A 24,967-nucleotide genomic window follows, 5' to 3' on the forward strand; every position below is an offset into this window, starting at 1 on the left:
GAAAAGTTTCAAGAGTCACACATGCACACCACGATAATGCTGTTAGGAGCTGATATATTGCAGCGTTTTTACATCCACAGCTGGATTTACACTTGAGGTCCAAGTGCTCACTTCTACCATGCGCAAACTTAATCCTGGAACTGGCAAAGTTTGGAAGGAAAAAGGGTCTAAATTACGCTCATGGGTATATTCCACAAACTCCCATAAATTCTGAATTAGGCAGTATTGCATTTGAATCAAGGAATTTTGGGGGTGCTGAATATATCTGACTGACTGTTTGAGTCCATACACGCTCAGGCTGGGCAATAATCTAATTTTAATCCTGATGTCGATTTTGGGTAGCTTGACATGTAAACTCTGAAAAGCGGCTCCATATTTGATAGATATATACAAGCCCTCGTTCGACGGCATGATTTTGCTGAGTCCTGAGCATGAGTCCCAATCACAAAGCAAAAACCGCCACCCAACTGTCATGGACGGTCACTGGGTTGGGCGGGAGGTGAAGTCAGTATTTACAACTCCGAGCACATATATGCACATCCCCGTGGTAGACATGGAGGCAATTCCGAGCATTCCGCAAAATCAACACACGGCAACGATGAATGATGGCAGCTCATACTATGAGGAATGAGTTTCTGGAAAGTGAAAGAAGGTGAGACCACCTGACAGATTACATTCGATGCTTTTGCCAACAGCCAGAATACAAACATTCCTGTGTCACATTCCAGCCTCTCAGGAGCCAGCAGGGTTTGGGCATTTTGGTCATGTGGGTGGATCCAACCCCCCCCCCGCTGCCACCCCCCTCAGCCCCTCAAGTGACCTATGTTCAAACCACCTTTTGTTTGCCAAACGTCACCACTAAACTGACCTTCAAATCATATGACATCGTTGGGCTTGTGGAGCAGCAGCTGTCTTCTAGCTTACTGAAGAATTATATGTCCACTTCCAAACAACAAACACAGTTGGCACTAACTGCAAATTCATGGATTTATTTTATTCCCCGCACCTCCCACTCCACCCTTCTTAATCCAAGTATGACATCCATGAAATTATTTGAGGTTTCAGCCTTAGTTACAAAAAATCCAGGCCATTTTAGATTTTTTTTTTTCAAATCCACATTCATGATTACTGTAGTTTATAATCCTCCATTAATCAATTGCACACACACACACACACACACACACACACACACACACACACACACACACACACACACACACACACACACACACATACACACACACACACACATTCTTTGTACCTTGATTACGAAGTGAGAGGTTGCTTCTGTTCACCATGTAGTGCTCCTTTGCTCTGGTTACATGTGAGATGGCTTTACGCTACGTGATCTAAATGACAAAATTCAGATTTTTTTGCTTTCCAGTGGCACAATCGGGATATGCATCATGGCCGTGAAATTTTTATTAGAAAAATGCCATTGGATATCTTCAAATTGGAATCAGGCCTCTTCTAAATCTGGTCCATATCGTGTATCTTCCAGTGTGAGAGCAATGTAAAGTAGAAGCTAACGTTTTTTTTTAGGGGGGGGGGGGGGGCGCCCGGGGAGCAATTACCTTTAATCACAGCGTTGTAATAGTACAGGATAAAAAGTTCCCAGTGGCAGAAGGGAGTGGGATTATCCAGTAGTAGGGAAAAAAAAAAGACTCGCAGGGTCCATGAGGAAGAGGGAACGAGGAACTGTTTTTTATCCCCATTGTCATTATTATTATTATTTTCATTATTGTAATTTAGCTAACCTCAAAAATGGGAGCGGTATGGGAGTGGCAGCCATTCTGAATGTGACCAGGATGGGATGGGAGTTGTTTTCACCGTGACGAGACGGGGCAAGGTTTTTTTTTTTTTTTTTTTTAATACCTGTACTACCATCTGGGATAGACCGTATGGGATAATTTTGCTGAGTCCTGAGCATGAGTCCCAATCACAAAGCATAAACTACCATCCCACCGTCATGGACAGTCACTGGGTTGAGCAGGAGGTGAAGTCAATATTTACCGCTCCAAGCACAAATTGTAGGGCTTTTTTACATGTTCTAAATGTTTATATCAGGGCCATATATATTCATATAAAATTTAAGAAAGCCATACAATTATGGCCAAGAATAGCATAAAGACCCACTGAATTTGAACGTGACACAAATAATTTCTCTAAAAAATTAGAGATGATATATTTTTCTCATAGATTAACTCAAAAGATACTTAAGATATGTGAATGCCCATTGATTGAAACAAGAACAGCTCAACAAACTCAAAAGCCTTCTCTGTGTTCATTCCCTCAGCCCAGGTATGAGCACTTTGTACGTGTGTGCGTGTGTGTGTGTGTGTGTGTGTGTGTGTGTGTGTGTGTATGTGGGGGGGGGGCAAACATGCTGGATCAGAGTAGAGCCACAGCCACCCCAACCAGCAAACATGTTCAGATATGTGAGTGAAGTGTGCATATGCTGTGACATTCCCCAGTATCGTGCAGCAGTGACATGAAGCACAGTCATCATGCAGGAATGCCGAGGCGAGTTTAAACTCAACGCCTGCTCGCACGGCCCACAGCAGGAATGCGCGGAAAGCAGGTATGGAGTCTGTCAACCCAACATGTGTTCAGAGCCACATAGGTGAGCTGCTTGCAATGCAAATCCTTCACAGAGAAAACGATGCAAGAACAAGAGTTAAGGTTAAGGCCTGATTATACGACCGTCAACATATGCTATACAATGGTCCTGGACCGCTGCTGTATAATTTTTTTTTTATTGCCTTGCAATAATAAAAATAATAATACCAGTAATATACAGTAGTTGTAAAAAACAAAAACTGTCCATTTGAATAATAAGTGACAGGGATAAAACTGTATCAAGATTTCTGAAAAAGTACTAGTTCTCAGCGAGAGCTTAGACCAAGAATGGCATTCAAATTTTTTCTAGATGTGTACATGTTGTCCTTCTTCATTTCCATAAGGGATTTCACCTTATCTGTCTTTAAACTGTCCCTTTGTTTTAGCAAGTCTCCATTTCAATATTCAAACCAGCAAAACCGACAGAGTGACAAGCTGAGAGTTGATGATGTATAGATTTAAGGTGGCATGACCATGCATGGCACTACGTTGGATTTCAGGACTAACCAATTATTGATGACCTTGCAAATTGACAAATGGGCATTAAGGGTTCTTCAAATAATAAAATGAATAAAAGATCAACCGGCATCTTCTCCCGGGAAGTCGAGTCTTAAATTCAGGTAGGGCACTATGGTTTTCATCCCAGCCGTGGAACAGAGCACCAGCTCGACACCCTTTGCAGGGTCCTCGAGGGTACATGGCAGCTCGCCCAACCAGTCTACAGGTGCTTTGTGGACTTGGAGAAGGCATTCGACTGAGTCCCTCGGGGATTCTGTGGAGGGTGCTTCAGGAGTATGGGGTACAGAACCCCCTGATAGAGTCTGTTCCGTCCCTATACCACCAATGTCAGAGTTTGGTTCGCATTGCCGGCAGTAAGTCGGAATCGTTTCCAATGAGGGTTGGACGACGCCAAGGCTGCCCTTTGTCACAGATTCTGTTCATAACCTTTATGGACAGAATTTCTAGGCGCAGCCGAGGTGTTGCTGGCGTCCTGTTTGGTGGCCTTGTTATTGCATCTCTGCTTATTGCAGATGATGTGGTGCTGTTGGCTTCTTCAAGTCAGGATGTGAAACTCTCACTGGAGCAGTTCGAGTGTGAAATGGTTGCGATGAAAATCAGCACCTCCAAATCTGAAACAATGGTCCTCAGTCGGAAAAGGGTGGCGTGCCCTCTCCGGATTGGGGATGAGATCTTTCCCAAGTGGAGGAGTTTAAGTGTCCTCGGGTCTTGTTCACGAGTGAGGGCAGGAGGGGGCGGGAGATCGACAGGCGGATTGGTGCAGCGTCTGTGATGATGCGGACTTTGTATCTGTCTGTTGTGGTGTGAAGAATGAGCTGAGTCAAGAGATGACGCTCTCAATTTACCGGTTGATCGAAGTTCCTACCCTCACCTATGGTCACGAGCTATGGGTCGTGACCAAAAGAACGAGATCCCGAATACTAGCGGCCGAAATGAATTTCCTCCGCAGGGTGTCTGGGCTTTCCCTTAGAGATACGGTGAGAAGCTCGGTCATCCGGGAGGGAGCCAGAGTCGAGCCGCTTCTCCTCCATGTCGAGAGGAGCCGGATGAGGTGGCTCGGGCATCTGATTAGGATGCCTCCTGGGCGCCTCCCTGGTGAGGTGTTCCGGGCAGGTCCTACCAGGAGGAGGCCCCAGGGACGATCCAGGACATGCTGGAGAGACTGTCTCCCAGCTGGCCTGGGAATGTTTTGGGATCACCCGGGAAGAGCTGGAAGAAGTAACTGGGGAGAGGGAAGTCTGGGCTTCCCTGCTAATGCTGTTGCCCTCGCGACCCGACCCCAAATAAGCGGTAGAAAATGGGATGGATGGATGGATGAAGTTTCGTTTAACCTTGAGACAACCTTTAGACAACATAAACCTGCTGACTTCATGAGCTGGAAAGGCAAATTGAGATACATTTCTATTGCTACGCACATTTTATGACCATTGGTCAGCATTAAATTCTTAATCAGCATGGACTACATAATACTGCACGGGCCAAGAAGGATGCACAACCTCATGCATGAACATGTCATCATCCTGACCGAACTTGTCCAGCTGCAGCTCCACAAAGCGACACAGAGGCATCTTTCTTCGTGCTAAACGCGCCTTTTCCTGTCACTGAGCCCCACGGAGCAATGGGAACCAAGGTGATCGCTTTACCACAGAGGATGGATTGAGTGGAGATGAGTGGCCTCTGTCACCCATGGCCCATTCCCAACGCTGCGGGACAGGAAGTGGCCAGGGATGCTGGGATGGACACAAGTCCTCCACTGTTTGTCTCCATCAAACATCTATCAGATAGTCCATTCAAATGCCGGAGCTGCTGACTTGACTGCTGTGCGGGCTCACACTTTTTTTTTTTTTTTTTTTTTTTTTTTTTTTTTTTTTTGTGGCGTGGCATTCGGGTAGTGAGCGTGAGACTCACTACCTTGCCAATCAAGGCACGCAACCTGACAATTCACGGGTTGACTAGATTTACAGAACAAGTGGTTTTAATTTTTTCCCCTCGTGTGCTCCTGTTTGCTGAATGTCAGCAAATGTCATCAGAATCAGGCCTCAATGACAATCGACACAAATGTGACTTGGGATGCCCGCGAAAATGACTCCAGGTTAAGCAAACAGATTGGATGCACATTGTCATTGCGACACAGACATCAGCAACTGATGTCACACACACACGTGAATGCAAACAAGACACCCACAGCAAAGGGCAGAAAGGTAAGAGAGTCCGAAGCTATTAGCTAAATGTCTATCTTCAAAAACACGAACCAAGTGGAGCAAAATAAAGTACACCCAGTCAAGTTCATGTCGAGAAATACGAGTGCAATCGCTAAATGGGCCTTTTGACAGCTGCTGGAACTTGAGTGGGCCTGTAAATGATGGCGATATGGACAGAAACGTCAAGGAGAAACATCTGTATAAACTACAACAAAAGTAGGCCACTGGCACATCAACAGAAGCAAGCATGACTTGGGGACCAACTTTACGTGGTGTCGGGCAAAACGGAGAGTGCCCGACTGATCACAGCTACGCAAAGAGTTTTTTTTTCCTCTCTCTACTTCTACCCAACACATATCTGCTCAACAACAGCAACAATCAACACAAGCAAGTTTGAGTAGTTGGGCGAGGGGTGAACAGGTGGTGTTGGTGTTTTCATGACCAGTTACTAATTAGGACCAAAACTGGAACATCATTTGTTCACTATCTGCCACATAAAAAATTATGGGGGCCCCCCAATCGACTACGGCAGTGTTTTTCAACCCCTGTGCCGCGGCACACCGGTGTGCCGCAAGACATTCTCAGGCGTGCCGACGGAAAATATCCAATTTTTATGCCTGTGTGGTCTATCGCACAGAAAGTAGAAGTCCAAGATGGCGCCCGAGTAGGCAGCCATCTGCAAGTGCTCTCATGAGCCTTGCTTTTTTTGTTGTTTTTCTGTTTGTTTTGTCACTTTGTGTTTGTTGTTACGTCGTGTGGACCTGATGTGGACTGTTTTCAGCATTTTTTGGCCACGACATTCATCAAGGAGGAGACTCGGTGCTTGGTGGTTTTGCCTTCTCGGCAGCATGGGTATGCCAGCACTGTTTTTGATTGGGAGGAATGTCGGCGCCATTTGACTGTCGTTGCTGGACAGCTCCGGGGGCGCTTGTGTCTTGCGCCTGTAATGGGCAGCATTTTCACAGCCCCGCTTTGTTCACAGTACACCGCAGATCTTATGGGTAAACACAAAAAGGTACTATTATATAGACCGATAGATACAGTACAAATACAGCATATCTATCTATGTACCCCACCTCCCCAAAAAAAAAAAAAAGAATATTGTGTTAAGAGCCCATGTCTGTTTAGAGAGGTCTGCCTGCTCTCCTCTGAAAAAACAAGCTCCCTCCAGGTTATAACATGAGAAACAAATACAATATGTCCTCCGAACTCCGTGCCAATTACTCCTCATTTGACCGAAAGGAAAGTGGGACACCGGCGGGATCAAATGATGATCTCAGCAAGCCGTCGGCTAAAGTACACTCACTTCACAACTATGAAATCCACAGGGGGAATGATCACAAAGTAGTCCCGCTTTAAACTGACCTTGACTTGAACGCATTTCATGTTTCACATTTCACATCTGCTCCCTTTCATGTGTACATACTCCACCATTGCGCTCCCATGTTACACTTCCGAAGAAATAGACAACAATGCTATCACGGGCCGAAATTACGTTTCATATAAAATATCTTAAAATATCTTGTTATTATGAGATGAATACCAGCGTGCTTCCTGATTTTACGTTCCGTGAGGACGGTGTGTGCAATGTTTTGTGATGCGACTTCGCTCGACATGAGAATAAGTCTTTGCCCGGCCAACCCAAAATGAACCCATTTCCGCCTCTCGGAGTAAGTGCACAAGGACAATTTTGAAAGTGGAAGTGACTTGTCCTGTAGCCGCAGGGCCCGGATGGCTGTGGAAACAAGTGGCACATTGATGCCAGCCAGACCCAGTGTATCACCCTGACAGGCAGGCCGAGGAACAAAAGGCTCCAGTCCAAAGCCATGCTGCCAATTAGCAGGAATTTCAGTCCTGAGAGCCCCTTCCCACCGATCTCCATTCGAGGCTTTTCACTGCATGGCATTCATTGAATTCCAAGGAGCATTAGGAAAGAGCAACATGTGCACAATGAAGCATCTAACAGTACATTGAGAAACGCTCAACACGACATTTTAGGACATGTGTTTGCCTGTTGCCAAAAATCCCTAATTCTGTGTAGAAAACACAAAAATAAATACTGACATAATCTGTGGAGGATTAGTCTAATGCACTACTGAAACGCAGATGGACCGGTGCTTCCATGATGATTGAAAATGTATTGACACTCCTCTGATGTGTCACTGGAAAAAAAGGAAAAAAAAAGGATCACATTTGCAAGAGGATTATTGAGGGAAAAACACGTTTTCAGGGCGGGTGGACGTCCGAAAGCTTTCGAATGCGTTCCGAAGTCGCTAAACCAGGTTGGCTCATCGAGGATGTGCACGCCCACCGCCGCGGCCATCCTTCCACAAATTACAGGGCGCGCGATTACACAAAGGACGTCTGGGCAAACTTTGTTGTTTCCATGAGCGCCACATTAAAGGCAATATTTCGCCCTTGGAGTCACACTCCATGGAAGACATTAATCGTGGCTGCATGACAACTGTGTTTGAACAGTTTGAGGAAGGAAAAATGGACTCGGAATGACTTAAAGCAGCCTCTCCCAAAACTAAAGGGCATGAAACTAACTGAAAAAAAAAAACAAAAAAAACAAGGTTTTGGCGCATCTACAAGAAGGGAGAATAGAGTTGCTCCTCTGAAGATTTTAGTATGAATGGGAAAATATGTTGGAGTGTGACTGTGGGATTTTTTTCTGATGTCAGAGGTCACCAGTGTGAGAGTTGAGAGGGGAAAATATGTTTGATGGGCTTGTTCCTGAACATCAAAGTCAAGCAAGCATGAATTGGCGGACCTTGTCTTGTGAAATGGAAACACAAAAGGGCTTTCCCTAAACCGTTCCCACAAAGTTGTCCAAAATTTCCCAAAATTAAAAGGGATTTTAGACACTCTTGAAGGTTCTAATTTTGCACTTTGAAATCGAATAATTTACTCTTTGGGTCACATCAGTATATTTTATCTTGAGGAACTAAAATAGACTTGAACATAAATTTGATGTGTCCCATAATAAATAATATAACATTAGTGCTATCTTCCTACAAAGTATGTGCAAAGCAAAGAAACTCAATAAAAACTTCGGAACCTCTAAAACCGGAGACAGATTTTTTTTTACAGGACGCTAGCCCTTCATTTTTTTCCTCTGAATTTGGGACCTTTTTGTTTTGCCTCAATGAAAAATATGTAAATAAAAATAATCCTATTATAGGATGAAACTGCTTGCATCACTTAACTAATTGTGTACATTGTTCTCTTAAAATGGTGTTGAGGCTGCTCCTTCTTTTGGAATAAGTGTTCCAAAAAAAGTCCCCAAAAGCCAAAGATTAAGCAAAAGATGTGCATCGCTAATTTTGTAGCTTCCGAAGATTAGACTAATTTTAATTTCATCAGGGTATTTCATTTAAGCGATTCCACAGCACATTATAAAACTGAGGAGATGATTTACTGTGTGTGGCTGTTCTTCAGCCCAATGGTAAGAAAACTAATTGTGTACTTGAACGTTTTTTCAGGACACGGGTCACTATTTCATTATTATTATTATTATAAGTGAAGCGTGTGCAGTTTTCCAGTATTTCAAAGTCTACTTGTTAATGGAGTACGGCGTCAGACTCAAAATTATCAAAGATAATCATAAATACAGGGGATCATAGGTTTTTCTCCGTTCCCTCGGCTGAGATGTAACGCAAAATGTGTGCATTCCGTCGGAAGGTGCTTAACTTGTCACTAACCTAGGTGCTTAACTTGTCACTAACCTAAGATTAATCGGTAGTCATGTCATAATTAAAGTAATGCATGACAAACACCGTCACATGGAAAACCAGTAAGTCCGGCAATAACTGAGCGTGCCCTCCAATGATGCGTGATGACGTTTTAATTACGTAACCGTGAAATGTAGCTCAACCGAGTACCCACTACGAGGATCCAGTGTGTGGTTTGAGAATTAAAACGCAACACGAGAGAAATAATATACAGTAATCCCTATTTTTGCTAACTGGTAATTAAGTGTAGCTAGTTGGATCCACTTTTTTTTTTTTTGACGCAGTGACTATCTGGCGCCAGTAAGAACACAAGCGCAAGTTTACTCACCCAACCCACTCGTGGAGGTATGAGGTGGTCTCTTCTGGTTCCAGTCACGTCTTCAAGTCAAAACATCAATGTGCACGTAGGAGAGCGAGCAAAAGAGAGACCCAAAACGCCCTAGCTCCTCAAATGTAGCTTATTTTTGGAGTGGCTGAGTGGATGGGGGACGAACAACAGCCACACTCCGTCCGTGCCACGATTGAAAGTCGACGAGGGGACGCCGGTGAGCCGAGGTCATACCGCAGGGAAGCTCCCACTCGGCGCAAACATTTTTCACGCAGAAAAAAAAAAGAAAAACACGTCCCTCACAAGAAGCGTTGCCTTCATGCAGAGACACCTCCGTGTGAGCCCAAGAAGAGCCAGTTGGGTTCAAAACACCGGGATGTGACAGAGCTTGCAGGGTAGGGGGCGTGGCCTTAACAGACTGGCGAGCATTGATTGGTGGAAACTCTTATACATAAATTAACCCCTCATTGCGTTTAATGACGGCTGTGGACAGTCAGGGGGACCCCATCCACCTGCAAAGCCAAAATGACGACAATGGAAAAGTTTTTTTGTTGTTATTCTCATGGGACAACAGTAGTTTTCAATAATTACTTTACTTTTACGTATTACTATTTCAAATGTCATTTTAGGAATAACTGGTTATAATAAAAACAAAGGTTAAATGCAGTTAACATTTCCTCATGAGTGGGTGAACAAGTATTTGTCAAGTTTTAATAATACTGTCTCGTACAATGATGTAATATTGTACAACACTGCCATCTCCTGTTCAGTAGCAGTACACCTAATCAAAATCTCACTTAAATGTGAAATTCTCCATCCATCCATCCATTTTCAACACCGCTTATCCTGAACAGGGCCGCGGGGAGCCAGCCTATCTCAGCTAACTTCGGGCGGAAGGTAGACAACACCCTGAACTGGTCGCCAGACAGTCGCAGGCTGTAAACGACCATTCACACACCCACATGCACACCGCCACTGAGTTGGAACCGATCCCACATAGCCCGCACACAAATACCACTACACCATCAGCGACTCTTCCGAAATTCTCCCGGGACATAATAGTCAGCATGGTCCCTAAGTATGATGCTGGTACAGTTTATGTGTTAATTTTTCTTTTTGTATTTTCAAATCTGCCTCACTGTTCTGAAGTTCAGCATTCACATCTTAGCTTCGGCCTTCCTTTGTGAAGTTTTTATCTCGTCAGCCTCTTAAAATAATGGTCTCAGTCAAATTATGACAAAGTTGATTTTTTTGCCTTAAACATCTCTTCAACTGGCTACCTCTTTTAAAACGGGCATTAGCCTTAGTTAAACAGATCATTCAATTCTAGGCCTGAAATGAAATTATTAATACATAAAAGATAATCAGAATGTGGTTCAGTTTTTCATGTTTTCTGAAAAAAAATGACGCAGGCAATTATTTGAAGGTGACGGTATTCTAATGCTTGAATGGGATTTCTACAGGTTCTCGGTCTTGCTCTCGCGTCCCGAAAACATACATGTTCCTTGAAGACTCTAAATCAGGGGTCACCAACATGGTGCAAGGGCTACATTCGTAGTGCGTGAGCCAGTTCTAGAATGTTTGGAATGAACGTTCACTTCCCTCAAAGACCCCTGTTCACATGAATGAAAAGAATGGGGGGAAAAAGGACAGTGCAAAAGAAGTTGAAAATCCACTTTAAGCCGACAGTCGGAAAGAGTGATGTACAACAATGGCAACAATAACGATAACAACAGTAATCTGCAAAATGACCATCACTTGTGAAAAATTGCATATGAATCCTCAAGTAGCAGAGGAACGATTGTTACTATTTCATATTGGTAAGCTGTTACAATTGTACGCCTAGACCTGCATCAAATGCATTTCAATTCATGAGCTGTGTCAAAAGGGGCTGTCTTTACAAAAATACCACATTTACACAAACAGCGACCTGAACTGTAACAGATTCCATTACCCGGAGAGATGAACACATAAATATCAAACCTCAAACAGCCACCTCAAGCTTCAACTCAGGAAAATGACAGGGCATATTTAAAGACAAATAAATTAACACCTCACCACTACTGTAGTAAATAAATACAGAAATAAATGCTGAACTTTGATATTTTTGACAGCTCTTGTATTCAATCTCATAGATGTCAGGCCTCATTGGGGAGTTTTACCTTTATTTTCCAAATGAGTGTTGCATGATCATGAAACTAGAAACGTACAACCCGTGTGAAGCCTAGAGCCATAATTGAAGGTAAATGATACTTCATCCACATATAAATTCTTTCTTCTTTCCACGTTTGTCCACACGTTCGATGCTACACGGAAGGGCTGCATCTCTGGGAAGACCTCTTGTCCATTTTGTCCATGCGTGTTAAGGCTTTTAGTCATCCAAGTCCCGGGTGTCGGACGGCCCGATGGGGAAGAGCATGTCGCTCTCCAGGGAGAGATCGCTCCCCAGGTCAGTCATATGACCGTGCAGCATGAAGTGCGTCCTCCTCTGCAGGATCCTCTGCTGCTCCTGCTTGAGCTCCACGTAGGATCGTGAGAAGGTGTGGAAGATGGAGGTGACGGGGAAAGCCATCAGGAGGATGCCACTCAGGATGCTGCTCAGGGCAACCACCTGACCCGGAATGCTGCGTGGCACCATGTCGCCGTAGCCCACCGTTGTCATGGTGATGACCGCCCACCAGTAGGTGGCGGGGATGCTGGTGAACTCCTGCGTAGCCGCCACTTCGTTCTCGATCAGGTAGAGCAGCGGGGAGTAGAGGGCGATGGCCACACACAGGAAGAGCAGGAGCAGGCCGAACTCGCGCGTACAGCGGCGGGCAGTCAGCCCCAGAGTCTGCAGGCCCAGGGAATGGCGAGCCAGCCGCATCACATAAAAGATGCGCAGAGCTCGTAGCACGCGCAGCACAAGGCCCACTTTGTCCAAGTAGCTGCTGCCCGAGCTGGGGCGCCTCTCGCCCTTGGAGGTGGTGTCCACAAGCAGCGTAATGTAGTAGGGCAGGATGGCGAGCACGTCGATGAGGTTGAGGGGTTGTCGCAGGAAGGTCAGCTTGGAGCGGTCCTGGATGAAACGCAGGGAGAACTCCAGGGAGAACCAGGCCACGCACACCGTCTCCACGATAAAGATGTTGTAGCACATCTGGGAACATGTGCCCTGTTCAAAGATAGAAGCCGCAACTGTTGCTTAGTAACCATCAGGGGGGATACCGCATTGTTAAAGTTACAATGGTGAGCCTTCATCGAGTTTTATATTACAATTAAGACAAATGAGGAATAATTTTACTAGGTAGTTCACATGACAAACCATTATACAGACAATATCAAAAAGTCCATACACCCTCTTGAAACGGCAGATTATAAAAAAAAAAAAAAAGACATCTTGATCAATTAAAAACTATTTCCACCACTTATGTCACCTGTAATCGGTTTAACATAAGTGATTTTTTTTCAAAAAGGGGGAATTGCACAACTGCGCACAACCTCTTATAACAGGGGATGCGTTCAGAAATAGCCAATCACATTCAAACTCATGCATCTGAATCACACCAAACAGAAGTCAGATGTTCTGGTCGGCTTCTCCTGACCTTTCCAGCAAGAGCCTGCAGGTGTCGTTGTAATTCCATTTTATTTTAATTTGATTTTCTACCTGCCCTTGCTAAAAGACTGATCTCATGTTTTTTTTCTCATTTTACAAAAGCCTCACATTTGAACAGGGGGTGTGTAGACTTTTTATGCCTACTGGAGCTTACATTCATTTTCGTTGTGTTGATTGTGTTACCAAAAATGGATGGACTTCTTTTTTCTTAATTTTATCAATAATTTTGGTGATGAGTGGCCCTTTTTTTTTTTTAAATTAAGCACCTGCAATACCTGTGCTGGTGCCTGCCAGCCAATGTCTTGGCACAGTCCTTTATGCTGACACTTTAAACTATGGACAATTTATTCACTTCAAACCAACCTAATATGTTTTAGGCATGTGGGAGGAAGATGTAAGTGCTAGAAGAAAAGTCACGCAAAAATGGGGAGAACATACAAATTCCAGAGAGGAAGACCAGAGCTCAGATTTGAACCCTAAAACTTGGACCACTGAGGCAGACATGCTAACCAGGATACCACTGTGTTGCCCAGTTTTTAGACAAAAAAAAAAAAAAAATCACAGACAAACCTCAGTAAAATTACCAACAGGGAGCTGATATCAAAACATTGGGGCAGATGGTTCTTGGACTTAGCCAATCCACTACAGTACTGAATACTGCACTGTACACCGGTGTGGGCAAAATCGTGCCATGCTTCCAAAATAGATGCAGAGCTGATATCATATAAGTAGCATTCCGACTTCACACATTAACTCAAAACAATCATCAAAGTTGAACGGCACAAACACCTGAATGATCACAGACACACAAAAGTCCCTCAGTAGAATGCGGGAGTCCCCACGTGGGAGCGCTCTCAAGCACACCCTCCAAGGATCCCAAAAAGGATGGGCACTCAAACAACGGCGGACGGAGGCTACCCTGTCATGCCATGGGGTGATCCCCAATGTACGGGCACTGAGTCGGTGCGCAATTAGCATGCCCACACCTGCTTGACACCTCTCACTGTGGGAAACTCCAGAGTGGAAGAGAGGCCAACCACTCTCAAGAGGAATGGTATCAGAGTCCAAGCTGCGTGTGGAGGCGAATCTGACTATACTATGTCTATTTGTAGCTTCTCAACCTCACACACGAGCTCGGGCGCCTTACCTGCCAGAAAGGTGACATTCCAAGTCCCGAGAGCTGGCTTGTGTAGCCGTGGTTCAGACCACCAAGGTCCCAACCTTCGGCGGCCACCCAGCTCTCTTTGCACCAGACCCCCTAATCCCCTCCTACAAGTGGTGAGCCCAGGAAAGGGGGGGCCATGTTAACTCTTTGGGCTGTGACTGGCCTGCGTCCTATGGTTGCAGGCCCAGCCACCTGGCGCTTGCCAAGAAGTGCCAGCCCCAGGCCCGGCTCCAGAGGGGGCCCCCGCTGACCCGTGTCCGGGCGAGGGAAAACGATATCCATTAATTTTATTCATCGTGGTTTTGTTTTTTTTAGCCGTGGTTTGTCTGGTTCCTCACCAAGGACTTAGACCCTGGGGCACACAGACCCCTCCACCACGATAAGGTGACAGCTCATGGAAGGGGTATAAGCATACTCTGAAAGTGAATTATTTGGAGGATACTCACCGCCTCCTCCTCCTGCCTTAGGGCAGGCATGGTGCTGATGGAGAGATTGACAGCGGTGATGGTGACGAACAACACCGATAAACAAGCAAAGATTTTCCCGGGGAGTCCAGAATGTGGTCGCTCCACCATGTCCCTCAGTTTGGCCATGAAGCAGCTCAAGCAGGACTCCGCGGTGCGAACCCCACTGTCTGTATCAGACAAATCCTGCAGGAGATCTTCCTCCTCTGCAGCTCGCTCCATGGCCTCAAACTCTTCCAGACGTTGTAGCAGGCGTCGGCGACAGCACCACTCCAGGCTCTCCTCCGGGACCCCCCAGTACAGCAGCTCCTCCCTGAAGGAGAGGGCACACATCTCCCTGAGGGAGCGAAGCTTGCCCGCCCTCAGGAAGGTCAGGATGGTGCGGAAAGCGCATGGATTGCGGTCAAAGAAGAACTCGTTGTGCGTGACGTCGTAGTCATCACAAATGCCCATGATCTCGTCGAAGCTGGTGCACAGGTGCAGTTGGCCCAGGCGGGACAACGGAAAGTCCTCCAGAGTGGTCCAAGGCAGCTGGTAGCGCAACCCGCCCACATTGATAATGGCGTGGAGTTTGCGGTTGTTGGACAGTGATGCGGGGTCACGGCTGGGAGCAAGCTCGGGGGCAGGCTGCGCTCTCTTGTAGAAGGCCCCCTTGCGAGCCTCCTGCTCCTGCAAGGGTGGAGAGGTGAAGGAGATATCGGAGGCACAGCTCAGGGCGCTGTAGTCGTAGTCAGAGCCGTCACCTGCCAGCAGGGTCATGGTTACTGGTCTGCTCGCATGCCTGAGCCTCCGCCGGTCACCTGTATGCTGTCGCCTGTGAAAGGACATCAACGGACCAATCATGACTTTTGTTTGAACAACATGCTCAGGTTCTCGAAGTTGACTTCGGTGTTTACCAGACTACAGAAACAACGTAATCAGGACTCAGTGGTTAAGTGTCTAGATGACATAACTGTCATTTGCTCGGCTCAATTAAAATGAAATGATCTTTGTTTATAGAAACACAGATCACGGTAGCCTTATTGAAGGCTCTAAATTGTAATAGATGTTTACCAAAACAAACATTCATTCATTCATTCATTTTCCGATCCGCTTTATCCTCACAAGGGTCGCGAGGGGTGGAGCCCATCCCAGCTGTCTTCGGGCAGTAGGTGGGGGACACCATGAACCGGTTGCCAGCCAATCGCAGGGCACACAGAAACGAACAACCATCCGCGTTCACACTCACACCTAGGGACAATTTAGAGTGTTCAATCAGCCTGCCACGCATGTTTTGGAAATTTGGGAGGAAACCGGAGTACCCGGAGAAAACCCACGCAGGCCCGGGGAGAACATGCAAACTCCACACAGGGAGGCCGGAGCTGGAAATGAACCCGGTACCTCTGCACTGTGAGGTCGACGCGCTAACCACTGGACCACCAGCCTGCCCCCAACGCAAACAGTTCACAGAAAACCAAATTGCCTTTTCTCTTTCTAAAACCATGTACAGGTACATTAAAGACTAGTTCGAGACTCATTTTCCCCAAGAAACTGTCACCTCACTTGTCTTCATTGTTTACAAAAATACACATTAGGTTGACTAAAAACTCATTGTCTTCACCCACATACTGTACATTAAGTTCAGTGAAAACAACTTAAACAAACCCATGTCCAAAATCATAATGTTCTGAGGGGAAAAGACGAAGAACATTCAGTGCTGCATCAAGGACTTCTGCCTGAGCAAATGAAATCAACTCCAGTAATTTCATTGGATTGTCAGCAATTAAAATGTCAGCGCTCGGATCTGCTTATAGAAACAATTGTGCTGTTTCCAAAACGAGCTGTGAGATTCGAAGACTGAAATGTGAGGAAGTGAGTGCTTATTAGACACCTGCACCGTCACACTCTGATTACTGTCACAGGAATGTTCCACCCGCAGAGATCATCCGTCTCAGACAAGGAGGTTTTAAAACCTCGGAAAATCGATTAATCGGAAAGCAAAAAAAAAAAAAAACGAAATAACTTTCAGTTGATTTTGTCAAGGAGTAAATAAGGATTTTTTTTTTATGTGTTCACAGGGCAACAGTCCTTTGAGCGTTTGGAGATATTTAGACGAAAAAAAATATGTATAAATTAGCTCTAGATATAACCAGTTTGACGTTGAAACTGTCAGCATCACAATATTTTATACAATGCCGTGTCTGTTAAAACCCAGAAATTTATTTTTTGCACGTGAAAGATTGTATTGCTGAAGCCATCTTTCACGAAATGTGCACGAACACAGCGCCATTCCGGTTCCAAAATGTTCTTAAGTTTCTTTAAAAAATTCATTGAAGCAATTTATTACTGCAAAATTTGAGCTTTGCACAAGACGGAGTTGCACTGACACCGTTCAGATATTTTCCCTGGGTTAAATGGGCGTATCGCAACCACGAACTGGATACGTACTTGAAGAAAGACTGTTGAATGTATGTCACAATAACACTCAATTGAAATCTGCTCGTTTTTCCCGGTCATTGCCTTTTCAACGGCTATTGAATGCAAACAATAAACCGCATCGATGTCAAATTTAAACCGTGTCAGACTCATTTTCGCCAATGTTTGGCACAACAACGCTCAAAGTCATGATGACCACATTCTTTGATTTGAGGGCGCGTTGTCCATGGCGAGTTCTTGTCACAGGTCCTGATGATCAACAAGGACACGTAAAAAGAAATCCTGTGACATTTGCTTCATTCAATGCACAGAACAAAAAGACAAGAGTTGTGGCAGGAGAACTTGTGGCTGCTTCGCCATGATTAACGCGCCTGCTCACAATGCCCTGAGCATCTGACAGTTCCTGGCAGAGAAGAACATCGTCGTGCTGGGGCAACCTCTCTCCTCACCTGAACCTTCCTTCGTGTGATTTATTTTCCTCTTCCCCAAGCTCAAAGGGCTTATCAAGGGGATACATTCTGAAGATGTTCATGACCTCAAGATGAACTGTTTGTCTCGGGAGATGTTTCTGAGTAGGCGGAATCAGTTCGTGCAACGAGGCTTGCACCAGCCTCAATGAGAATGAGATGATCTCAACTCAACTGTATTTATAGATCTGAAGAATTTCCACAAGCAGATATCAAGATGAATGTGACATGTGGAGGATTCTCAGACGAGAGTGCATGAGGCTTTTCTACTCCAAGGAGTTGACTTTGAAGGAAGAAAGCTGTAGTTTGGATGTGAAATATATCTTTTGTCACACCTTGTATCTACAGTACAGTAATTGTGACATGTGCGAATCGCAGCCTAGGAGCTCATGAAACACAACTCTTATTCCTCAGCATGCGAAGCCTTCACATCAGCAAAAATAATCACAGCATAAAAGTGTCCACCGGTTTTCGAACTTGTGTTGGTGCAGCAGAGGTTATCGATACGCCCACAGTGCTTCACCAGTATGGATGTGCACGGGCCTACGCCACTCTCCTGCTGCATTAAGTCATACTTAACCCCTCCAGGCTGTTTGATTCCTCATTTTAACTGACTGTGCTTTTGCCTCTCCACACTCACTGAAGCATTTTTTTTCTCTTGCCAGAAGAATAGCGAATGTGCTAGCACGGGATGAAAGGCAACAAGGGTGACGACCGGGGCTGTTCCCTCCACCAGATCGGCGGCGGTCTGGCCTCTCAGTGTGCCAGCGTGATCACAGGCGGGCCGCGGGGCATGTTCTCCAGATTGCCTGGTGACTCACTGGCTTGTGTTGCGCTTCCCATAGTGCCCTCGACATCACCACGAATGAGGGAGAACATTTTATTCAATAGGACTGCAAAACCTGAGCGGGTTTAAACCACACCATGTTCCTCTATGAAGAATTATAATGACCTACGTTTAAGAACAACCAGTTCATTCGCTAGATGCTTTCTCGTTTGTATCCGGGATCTCGTTCTTTCGGTTACGACCTATAACTCGTGACCATAGATGAGGGTTGGAACGTAGATCGACTGGTAAATTGAGAGCTTCGCCCTTTGGCTCAGCTCCTTCTTACCACGACAGACCGATACAAAGTCGCATCACAGCAGACGCTACACCGATCCGCCTGTCGATCACCCGCCCCGTCCTGCCCTCACTCGTGAACAAGACTCCAAGATACTTAAACTCCTCCACTTGGGGCAAGATCTCATCCCCGACCCGGAGAGGGCACTCCGCCCTCTTGACGAATATTAATGACTATGAAACGCTCCTGAGTTTCTTGCCAGTGGGAGTGAAGTCATGAACATGGAAAATTTCTTTCCCATTTGTCTATGAGTCATGGATCTGCATTTGGCTCACATGTATGCTTGTGGCAACTAAGAGGCAGAAACATATTTATCACAGCTTTGTTATTCTTGCCATGTCTGTTGCTCACAACAGTTCTTGTTTTGTTATGTCATCCGAAACTGGAACGTGGTTTGTCCCTCAGGTTAAATGACCATCCCAGCCACACCAACCTCCACTTCCTGTTGCCTTAACCGCTCGCTGTCCTCTAATGGACTCTAAAAGGATGTTGCTTCCAGAAATTAGGCCAAAGTTGAGAGCTGACCTCCCTATTTCTAACCGTCTTCCTCCCTTTAAATCAGGTTGAATTTGGAGATAGCGCCATCGGCCAAAAGGAGAGACCCCCTGCGTGGAATTTCTGCAGGAATCCCTCACGTCAAGACCAACGCGTATGCCTCTATTGTGTTGTGAAGCCGGAAAGTAGTTGTCGTTGCCTTGAAGGAGCTAAGTGACTCTCTAACACTGTTTGTGGTCCGCCACGATGTCCATCGATGTTTGCGATAATGATGATGTGTGTAAGCCACAGTGGATGCGTTCACCGCCCATATAAATGAAACGGGCAACAACAGGAGGCACACCCGTACAATAGAGGGGTGTTTCCCAATTTTACATTAGCTAAGGCACAAAGATTTCAATTAGAACAATCTCACAGCACGTGAGATGATCTTGTCACAGTTGAACAACTCGAAACAAAGTACAAGACAGCACATGTGCGCTGTGACACACGTGTCAACCGTTAAAAAAAAATAATAATAATAAAAAAAAGGAAAGTCTAGTCGCCCTGATACAATTCACACCTCTTTTGCTGTTGTGTTTCAGGACCTCTGTGTAAAGCGCCTTTGGCTTCAGTCTGCTATAACTGTCGAGCTTATTTATATTGCTCCTGAAATTTATTGAGCCACAGGACTTGACTGCCAAATTTAAGACTTGCTTGGCTAAAACGTCTTAATACCGGCTTGGTATTCAATGCACGAACTTTGACTTTGACTTGAGCTATGACTTGAAGCACACTTCAGAGAGGAACGAAACACATACAATTCCGTATTATGCCAGGGAGGTCATTATTTTGGGGTTAAAAGCCTGTTTTTGATAAAACAGGAAAAAGAGAATCGTGACACAACTGCAATATCCAATTATATCCAATTTCATCTGTCACTATGAAACGCACGGATGCAGGAAAGCTACATTAGCTTCACAGTGTAGCTAACCAAATGGGCATATGTTAAGTTTAATGTTGGTTATGTTTTTATTTGAAAATACAACAAGGGAGACTGGTTCAGGACCATTCAAAAGCAGTATGTCATTGTGAGCGACTTGAGTGGCTTGACATGATGCTGCGATGTTATATTACAGAACCGCCCCCCCCATCCTAATGCAAATTAAAGTACCATGCCATAGGTTTAGTTTGAACATTTCAACGTAAACATCTAAATTGTGTGTCATCGAAAGTAATTAGATCTTCACGTCACCCTCCACCGTGAACAAGATAAGCGCTATAAACAATAGATAGATGGAAATTTAAAAAAAAAGAAAAAAATGAAGGCTACTGGCCATAGAAAGAAGATACATTTGATTTGAAAACTTACTGATGGTCGCAACGAAACAGATCTGACAATGACAATCAATACGAGGGTAAAATGGTAACATGTGAGTAACTCATCTGTAACAGAAAAGGGGCTTCACGGTGGAGGGTCGTCATATGGGTGGAGTCAATAATCGGACTGTGCTCTGTAAATTGTAGAAGTAATTCACATAGTGTAAACGGCGTCATTCACACAGTTCAACTCCTCCTTGATTAAGCTGGCATCTCTCTCTCTCTCTCTCTCTCTCTCTCTCTCGCTCTCGCTCTCTCGCTCTCTCACTCCATCTTGAGATGCCCCGTTTCCCGCCGAGCTGCAATCATGCGGCCTAATGGCTGCCAGCTGTGTAAACAACTACTTCCTCACGGGTGATACCTGTCCTGAAGGGTTGAGTCTGCGGGCAGCCACCACCTCGTACTTAGGACCAGATGCCCCATCATTGCGGACGCAACCTTTAAAGGTCTGTGCACTAGAATTCAGTAGCCGTCCCAGGAGATGGGTTGCCAGACGGTACAGAGCACTGGCTCATGAAAAAAAAACCAAAAAAAAAAAAAAAACACAAAAACAAAACCAAAAACTTTTCGAGGGTTCAGTGGCAAAAGTACTTGAGTTAATGAGATGGAAAATGGACCAAAAGGGACCTTTTGTTTAGACTGATGGATGCGAAATCATCATAATACACTTTATGCTTTTCAGGGTAACAGGTAAACTGGAGTTGACCCCAGCTGAATGAGCCAGACTACACCCTGGGCTAGACGCCAGTCACACACAAGGCACATTTACACAGACAACAATTCACACTCAAGTTCGCACCCATGCCCCTGAACAGAAATTGATCCCACACTGGATGCACTCAAGTCGGACGCGTGAATCTCAGTGACCCGGTGAAGGCTATCTTAAGTCCAGTTCTTATTTGAAGGAGAATCAAGAATCTTGTTTACATTCTGAAGCAACATTAGTGTCCTGAACTTTTATGAATAAAGATCGACAAGATTAGATGAACTTTTTTTTTTTGAATACTTGAACCCCTTCTTTTGTGGAATACCTGATGCAGCCCAGGCACACTCAAACTTTAACTGCAGTGCCCCCCACATACTGTAAGTTGAGTTTGAGAGCTCTGCACTGATGGCATGTGGGGATATCTACGGAAGACATCTCACATGTGACAACAACTGGGAATAGTACATTTTAATTTTGTCTTTTTTTTTTTTTTTTAACAGATGGGAATCAGACAATGACTATTAGCTGTTAAAACTGGAACAAGTCATTAGTTGGTCCCATTATAGCCGTAATTACCTGCAGAAGGGAGAGCAAATGATCGATTGGGTGTCATCTATCTTTGCTTCAAACTTTGAGAGGCGTGTTTGGGGTGGAGGACACATCTTCGATTTCTCTCTGGTGTAACAAAACAAATAATTCTCCAGAGAGCTTCGCCGACTTAAAAGTCCAGCCCATGCTCTTTCTTAAGTGGACAAATGCCATCCAAAAGAATAGCTTTAAAGGGACGACGTGGCCAGGATGGCTCATTTTCCGCCCCCCCTCGTCCCCCCCCCCCCAAAAATTATTTAAACTAGCTTGCATTTTCAATTCTATCAATTTGCTTTGGAGAAATCAGTAAATAACTGACTAATGTTGGAACGGCCATTTTTCACCAGCACTCAGAAACGATGAAAATAATCCACTCCATAGGCATTCACTATAAGAGAATGAGGAAACGTGTGAATGGGGGCAGGGCTCATATTTTTCTCTCGCGCTGACTGTTCTCCATACTCAACAAAATGAAATGTCTTGTCAGCTACTTTGATAATTGGACAACAGTGTTACATTTTATCGAGGAAGGATTGAGGGTCATTTTAAGGATTTAATGAAGGCCTTCAGTTTGAAAAATCAAATGTAAGACTTTTTGGGACCTGCAGGCACATTGTCTCATGTGAAAATTGAACAAAGAAATACCGATACAAAAAACTCCCTCGACTGAACCACTGTTATGCATGACTGCTTTGTTTGCTTGAGAGCCTTTTGGGCCTGTTTTATGACACAAATTCAAAAAGAAGGACCACCCTCAGATTAAGGTGTCCACATCCGAAAGTGAAGCTACACTGTTTTTATGAATAGCAGTGAACTGATTCCACTGCATTTTTCGGTGTGGGAGTTGCTGAGCGCCGAACTGTGTGGAATTACGGGTTCCACTGCAGTATAAACTCAGTACACAGCCACCCAATTTGGCGATGAAGCCTTTCTGACACTGACAAATCACAGCAATACACAATCAGATTAAACAACTCAGGGAGGAGTACAAACATGTCAACCTTGTAGGCAAATGGCTGCGCATCATGACTGAGCGCCGTGAGATGAGATGCGGGTTAAAGTGTTACCATAGCGTGTGCGTAAACTGCATCCAGTATGCAATGGCTATCATGTGGAAAGGGCATGCCAGATGCCACACTAAAAATTCACTGTCACTTTGCGTCTCAGGGCAGCCTCCTCGTTGCCCCGAGAGGAACAGGCGTGTGCCAAAAAGTCAAATCATATCAACTTTTGGCTGCAAGGGCAAACCATGTGACACAAGAATATGTGGCTGAGATTAAAGACCAGCGCCACCCAAAAACAAATCTAGAAAAAAAAATCCCAAAACATACTCACCGTGATCTTGATTCCAAGCCGCTGTTTATTGGCTCAAAGATGTGGAGAAGTGAAGCTGGAAGGATGTTTAACAGCAGCTTGGTTGATGATGATGAGCAACAGGCTTTCTTCCACTCTCTCCAGCCACCTCCTTCCCTTCAGCTCCCGACTCTCTCTCACACTCTCTCTCCCTATCTCGAACGCTGACATCAGAAGTGGGATGGGCCATTCAACCGCAAGCTTTTGGAGAGAAATCCATGGCAACCGCCTTTCTCCAGAGCAGAGTTGTTTCCGCTTCACCTTATAAATAAGAATAATTACGCGCTTTTAATTGTGGCTTCACACTAACCGGTTCCAATTCACCAAGCGGTGCAATTTCCATCCAAACTTATGCTTCTTGGGTTCTGTGACCTCTGTATTGATGGGAAGTAAACACACGTGACAAGTCAGTCAGTGAAAAAAGTGGTGCATGTACAATGACAGCATGTCTAGCGTGTGTCCACGTGAATTACAGGCTATCCTGACGATGGGTCTATGTTTGGGCTGACTGAGTGGTTTGTGTTACATTTCAATGCTTTTGGGGTCAATTCATGATTCTGGCCTTCCTGTGAGGCATCTTTGCTCACATTGATGATATGGGATACCAGCAAATTGGGGGCACCGTATTGTACACAAGTACAAAGAAAAAACTGCTGTTAAGGTTGATTTTCACAAGGTTCTAATGATATGGATGTGTGTGTTATTCACAAGATTTTACGGTATCCATTGGATGTTTCCAAATCATTTTCTATGTGTTAAAATGAATTTTGATATGTTCAGGACTCGAAATAACTTTCTTTCTGTGAGGAGCATTTTTGCTAATCAATTATTTAATTTGAAGAGCAATTTTGTAATTTCAAGAGGATTTTTTTCATGGTTAATAGTAGGGACCTGAAGCAAGGGTTTTATTCAGCAATAAAAATATTACAATACAGTGGGGCACTGTGGATATTTAACATTTTAGCATTCAACCATCCTACTGATTCAAATAATCAAATATTTGGATAAAATATATTTTTGCTGTACTGAAGAGCATTTCTTGTATCAAAAACATAAAGGCATGAACGGCATTTATGGAACCTCACTTGAGTTGCGTGCATTTTAGTACGTGACATACTGTAATACACTTGTGCTGTGATCTTAGACTCTCTGACAAGGAATAAGACAACTATTTCTGATACCACCAGACGTTTTGAAGATGTTCAAACTAAAATAAAGATCCCTTGAAACTAATCTTTCGTTCATCTGAAGTGCTCCCGCACGATTGCCATCTTTCGCGTCATCGATCAATCAGTTGAGCTTCCGTCCCTGGTCTTTTGCGTCATAGTGACGTAACACGTTGCGCCCACTCGCAATTTTCAATGTGTCGATACGGGGCGCAAAATGTGAAATTTGACTTCCAAATTGCAATGCGAACCCCACATATTTCGAGCCTTGATATTTAATTTAATCACATGATTGCAAATCATTGTAGGACGGACAAACTGGAATAAAAGCTCACAAAATTTAAACTGATGCAATAGAATTGGAGTGAGGTTCCCAGGCTGGTGAAATTAGTGCGCAAAATGCCAACCTGCTGGAGAGATCGTCACGAGACTGCTTGACTTAATCATATTTGTCAACAATAACTAGTATCCTGGACTTGCAATATTTTATTACATTGAGCTATTATATAAATATTTAATAATTCATATTCATTCATTTTTTAACTTGAATAATCTACTGTAAAAGACAAATCATTGAATTATTTTTTGAAACAGCAAAAAAAAAAAAAAAAACATCTATTGTTAATGCAGCATAACATTTATCACTTAAGGATATTTGTATCCATTAATACC

The 24,967-nt window shown here is 44.5% G+C and overlaps 2 protein-coding genes across 9 annotated transcripts in view; both read right to left on the reverse strand.

The window, feature by feature from the left end:
- The window catches only part of src (v-src avian sarcoma (Schmidt-Ruppin A-2) viral oncogene homolog), a 30,398-nt gene extending 20,613 nt beyond the window's left edge, over window positions 1–9,785 (reverse strand). For 4 of the 8 annotated variants that reach the window (XM_019866135.1, XM_019866157.1, XM_019866139.1 and 1 more), the window contains exon 1: window positions 9,402–9,784. The gene's annotated coding sequence lies outside the window, so the exon portion shown is untranslated. Of the gene's footprint in view, window positions 1–4,781; window positions 4,803–9,401 lie in introns of those variants that run through there. The other 4 variants (XM_019866118.1, XM_019866127.1, XM_019866167.1 and 1 more) reach the window with 3 other exon arrangements.
- Window positions 9,786–11,061: 1,276 nt separating this feature from the next.
- Window positions 11,062–23,357, reverse strand: kcng1 (potassium voltage-gated channel, subfamily G, member 1). Its single transcript, XM_019865726.1, has 3 exons — window positions 23,112–23,357; window positions 14,605–15,436; window positions 11,062–12,552 (listed from the first exon to the last, which is right to left on the reverse strand). The coding sequence occupies exons 2-3, from the start codon at window positions 15,379–15,381 to the stop codon at window positions 11,773–11,775; spliced, it is 1,557 nt and encodes a 518-aa protein (XP_019721285.1). The 5' UTR covers window positions 15,382–15,436; window positions 23,112–23,357; the 3' UTR covers window positions 11,062–11,772.
- Between the last annotated feature and the right edge of the window lie 1,610 nt (window positions 23,358–24,967).

The sequence above is a fragment of the Hippocampus comes genome, unplaced genomic scaffold (genome assembly GCF_001891065.2).
Source record: "Hippocampus comes isolate QL1 unplaced genomic scaffold, H_comes_QL1_v1.1 scaffold409, whole genome shotgun sequence".
Classification (NCBI taxonomy): Eukaryota; Metazoa; Chordata; class Actinopteri; order Syngnathiformes; family Syngnathidae; genus Hippocampus; species Hippocampus comes.

Coding starts and splice junctions, on each gene's coding strand:
- kcng1 (XM_019865726.1), bottom strand. CDS start 15,381: ATGACCCTGCTGGCAGGTGACGGCTCTGACTACGACTACAGCGCCCTG. Junction 12,553..14,604: donor TAAGGCAGGAGGAGGAGGCG/GTGAGTATCCTC, acceptor ATCTTTGAACAG/GGCACATGTTCCCAGATGTG.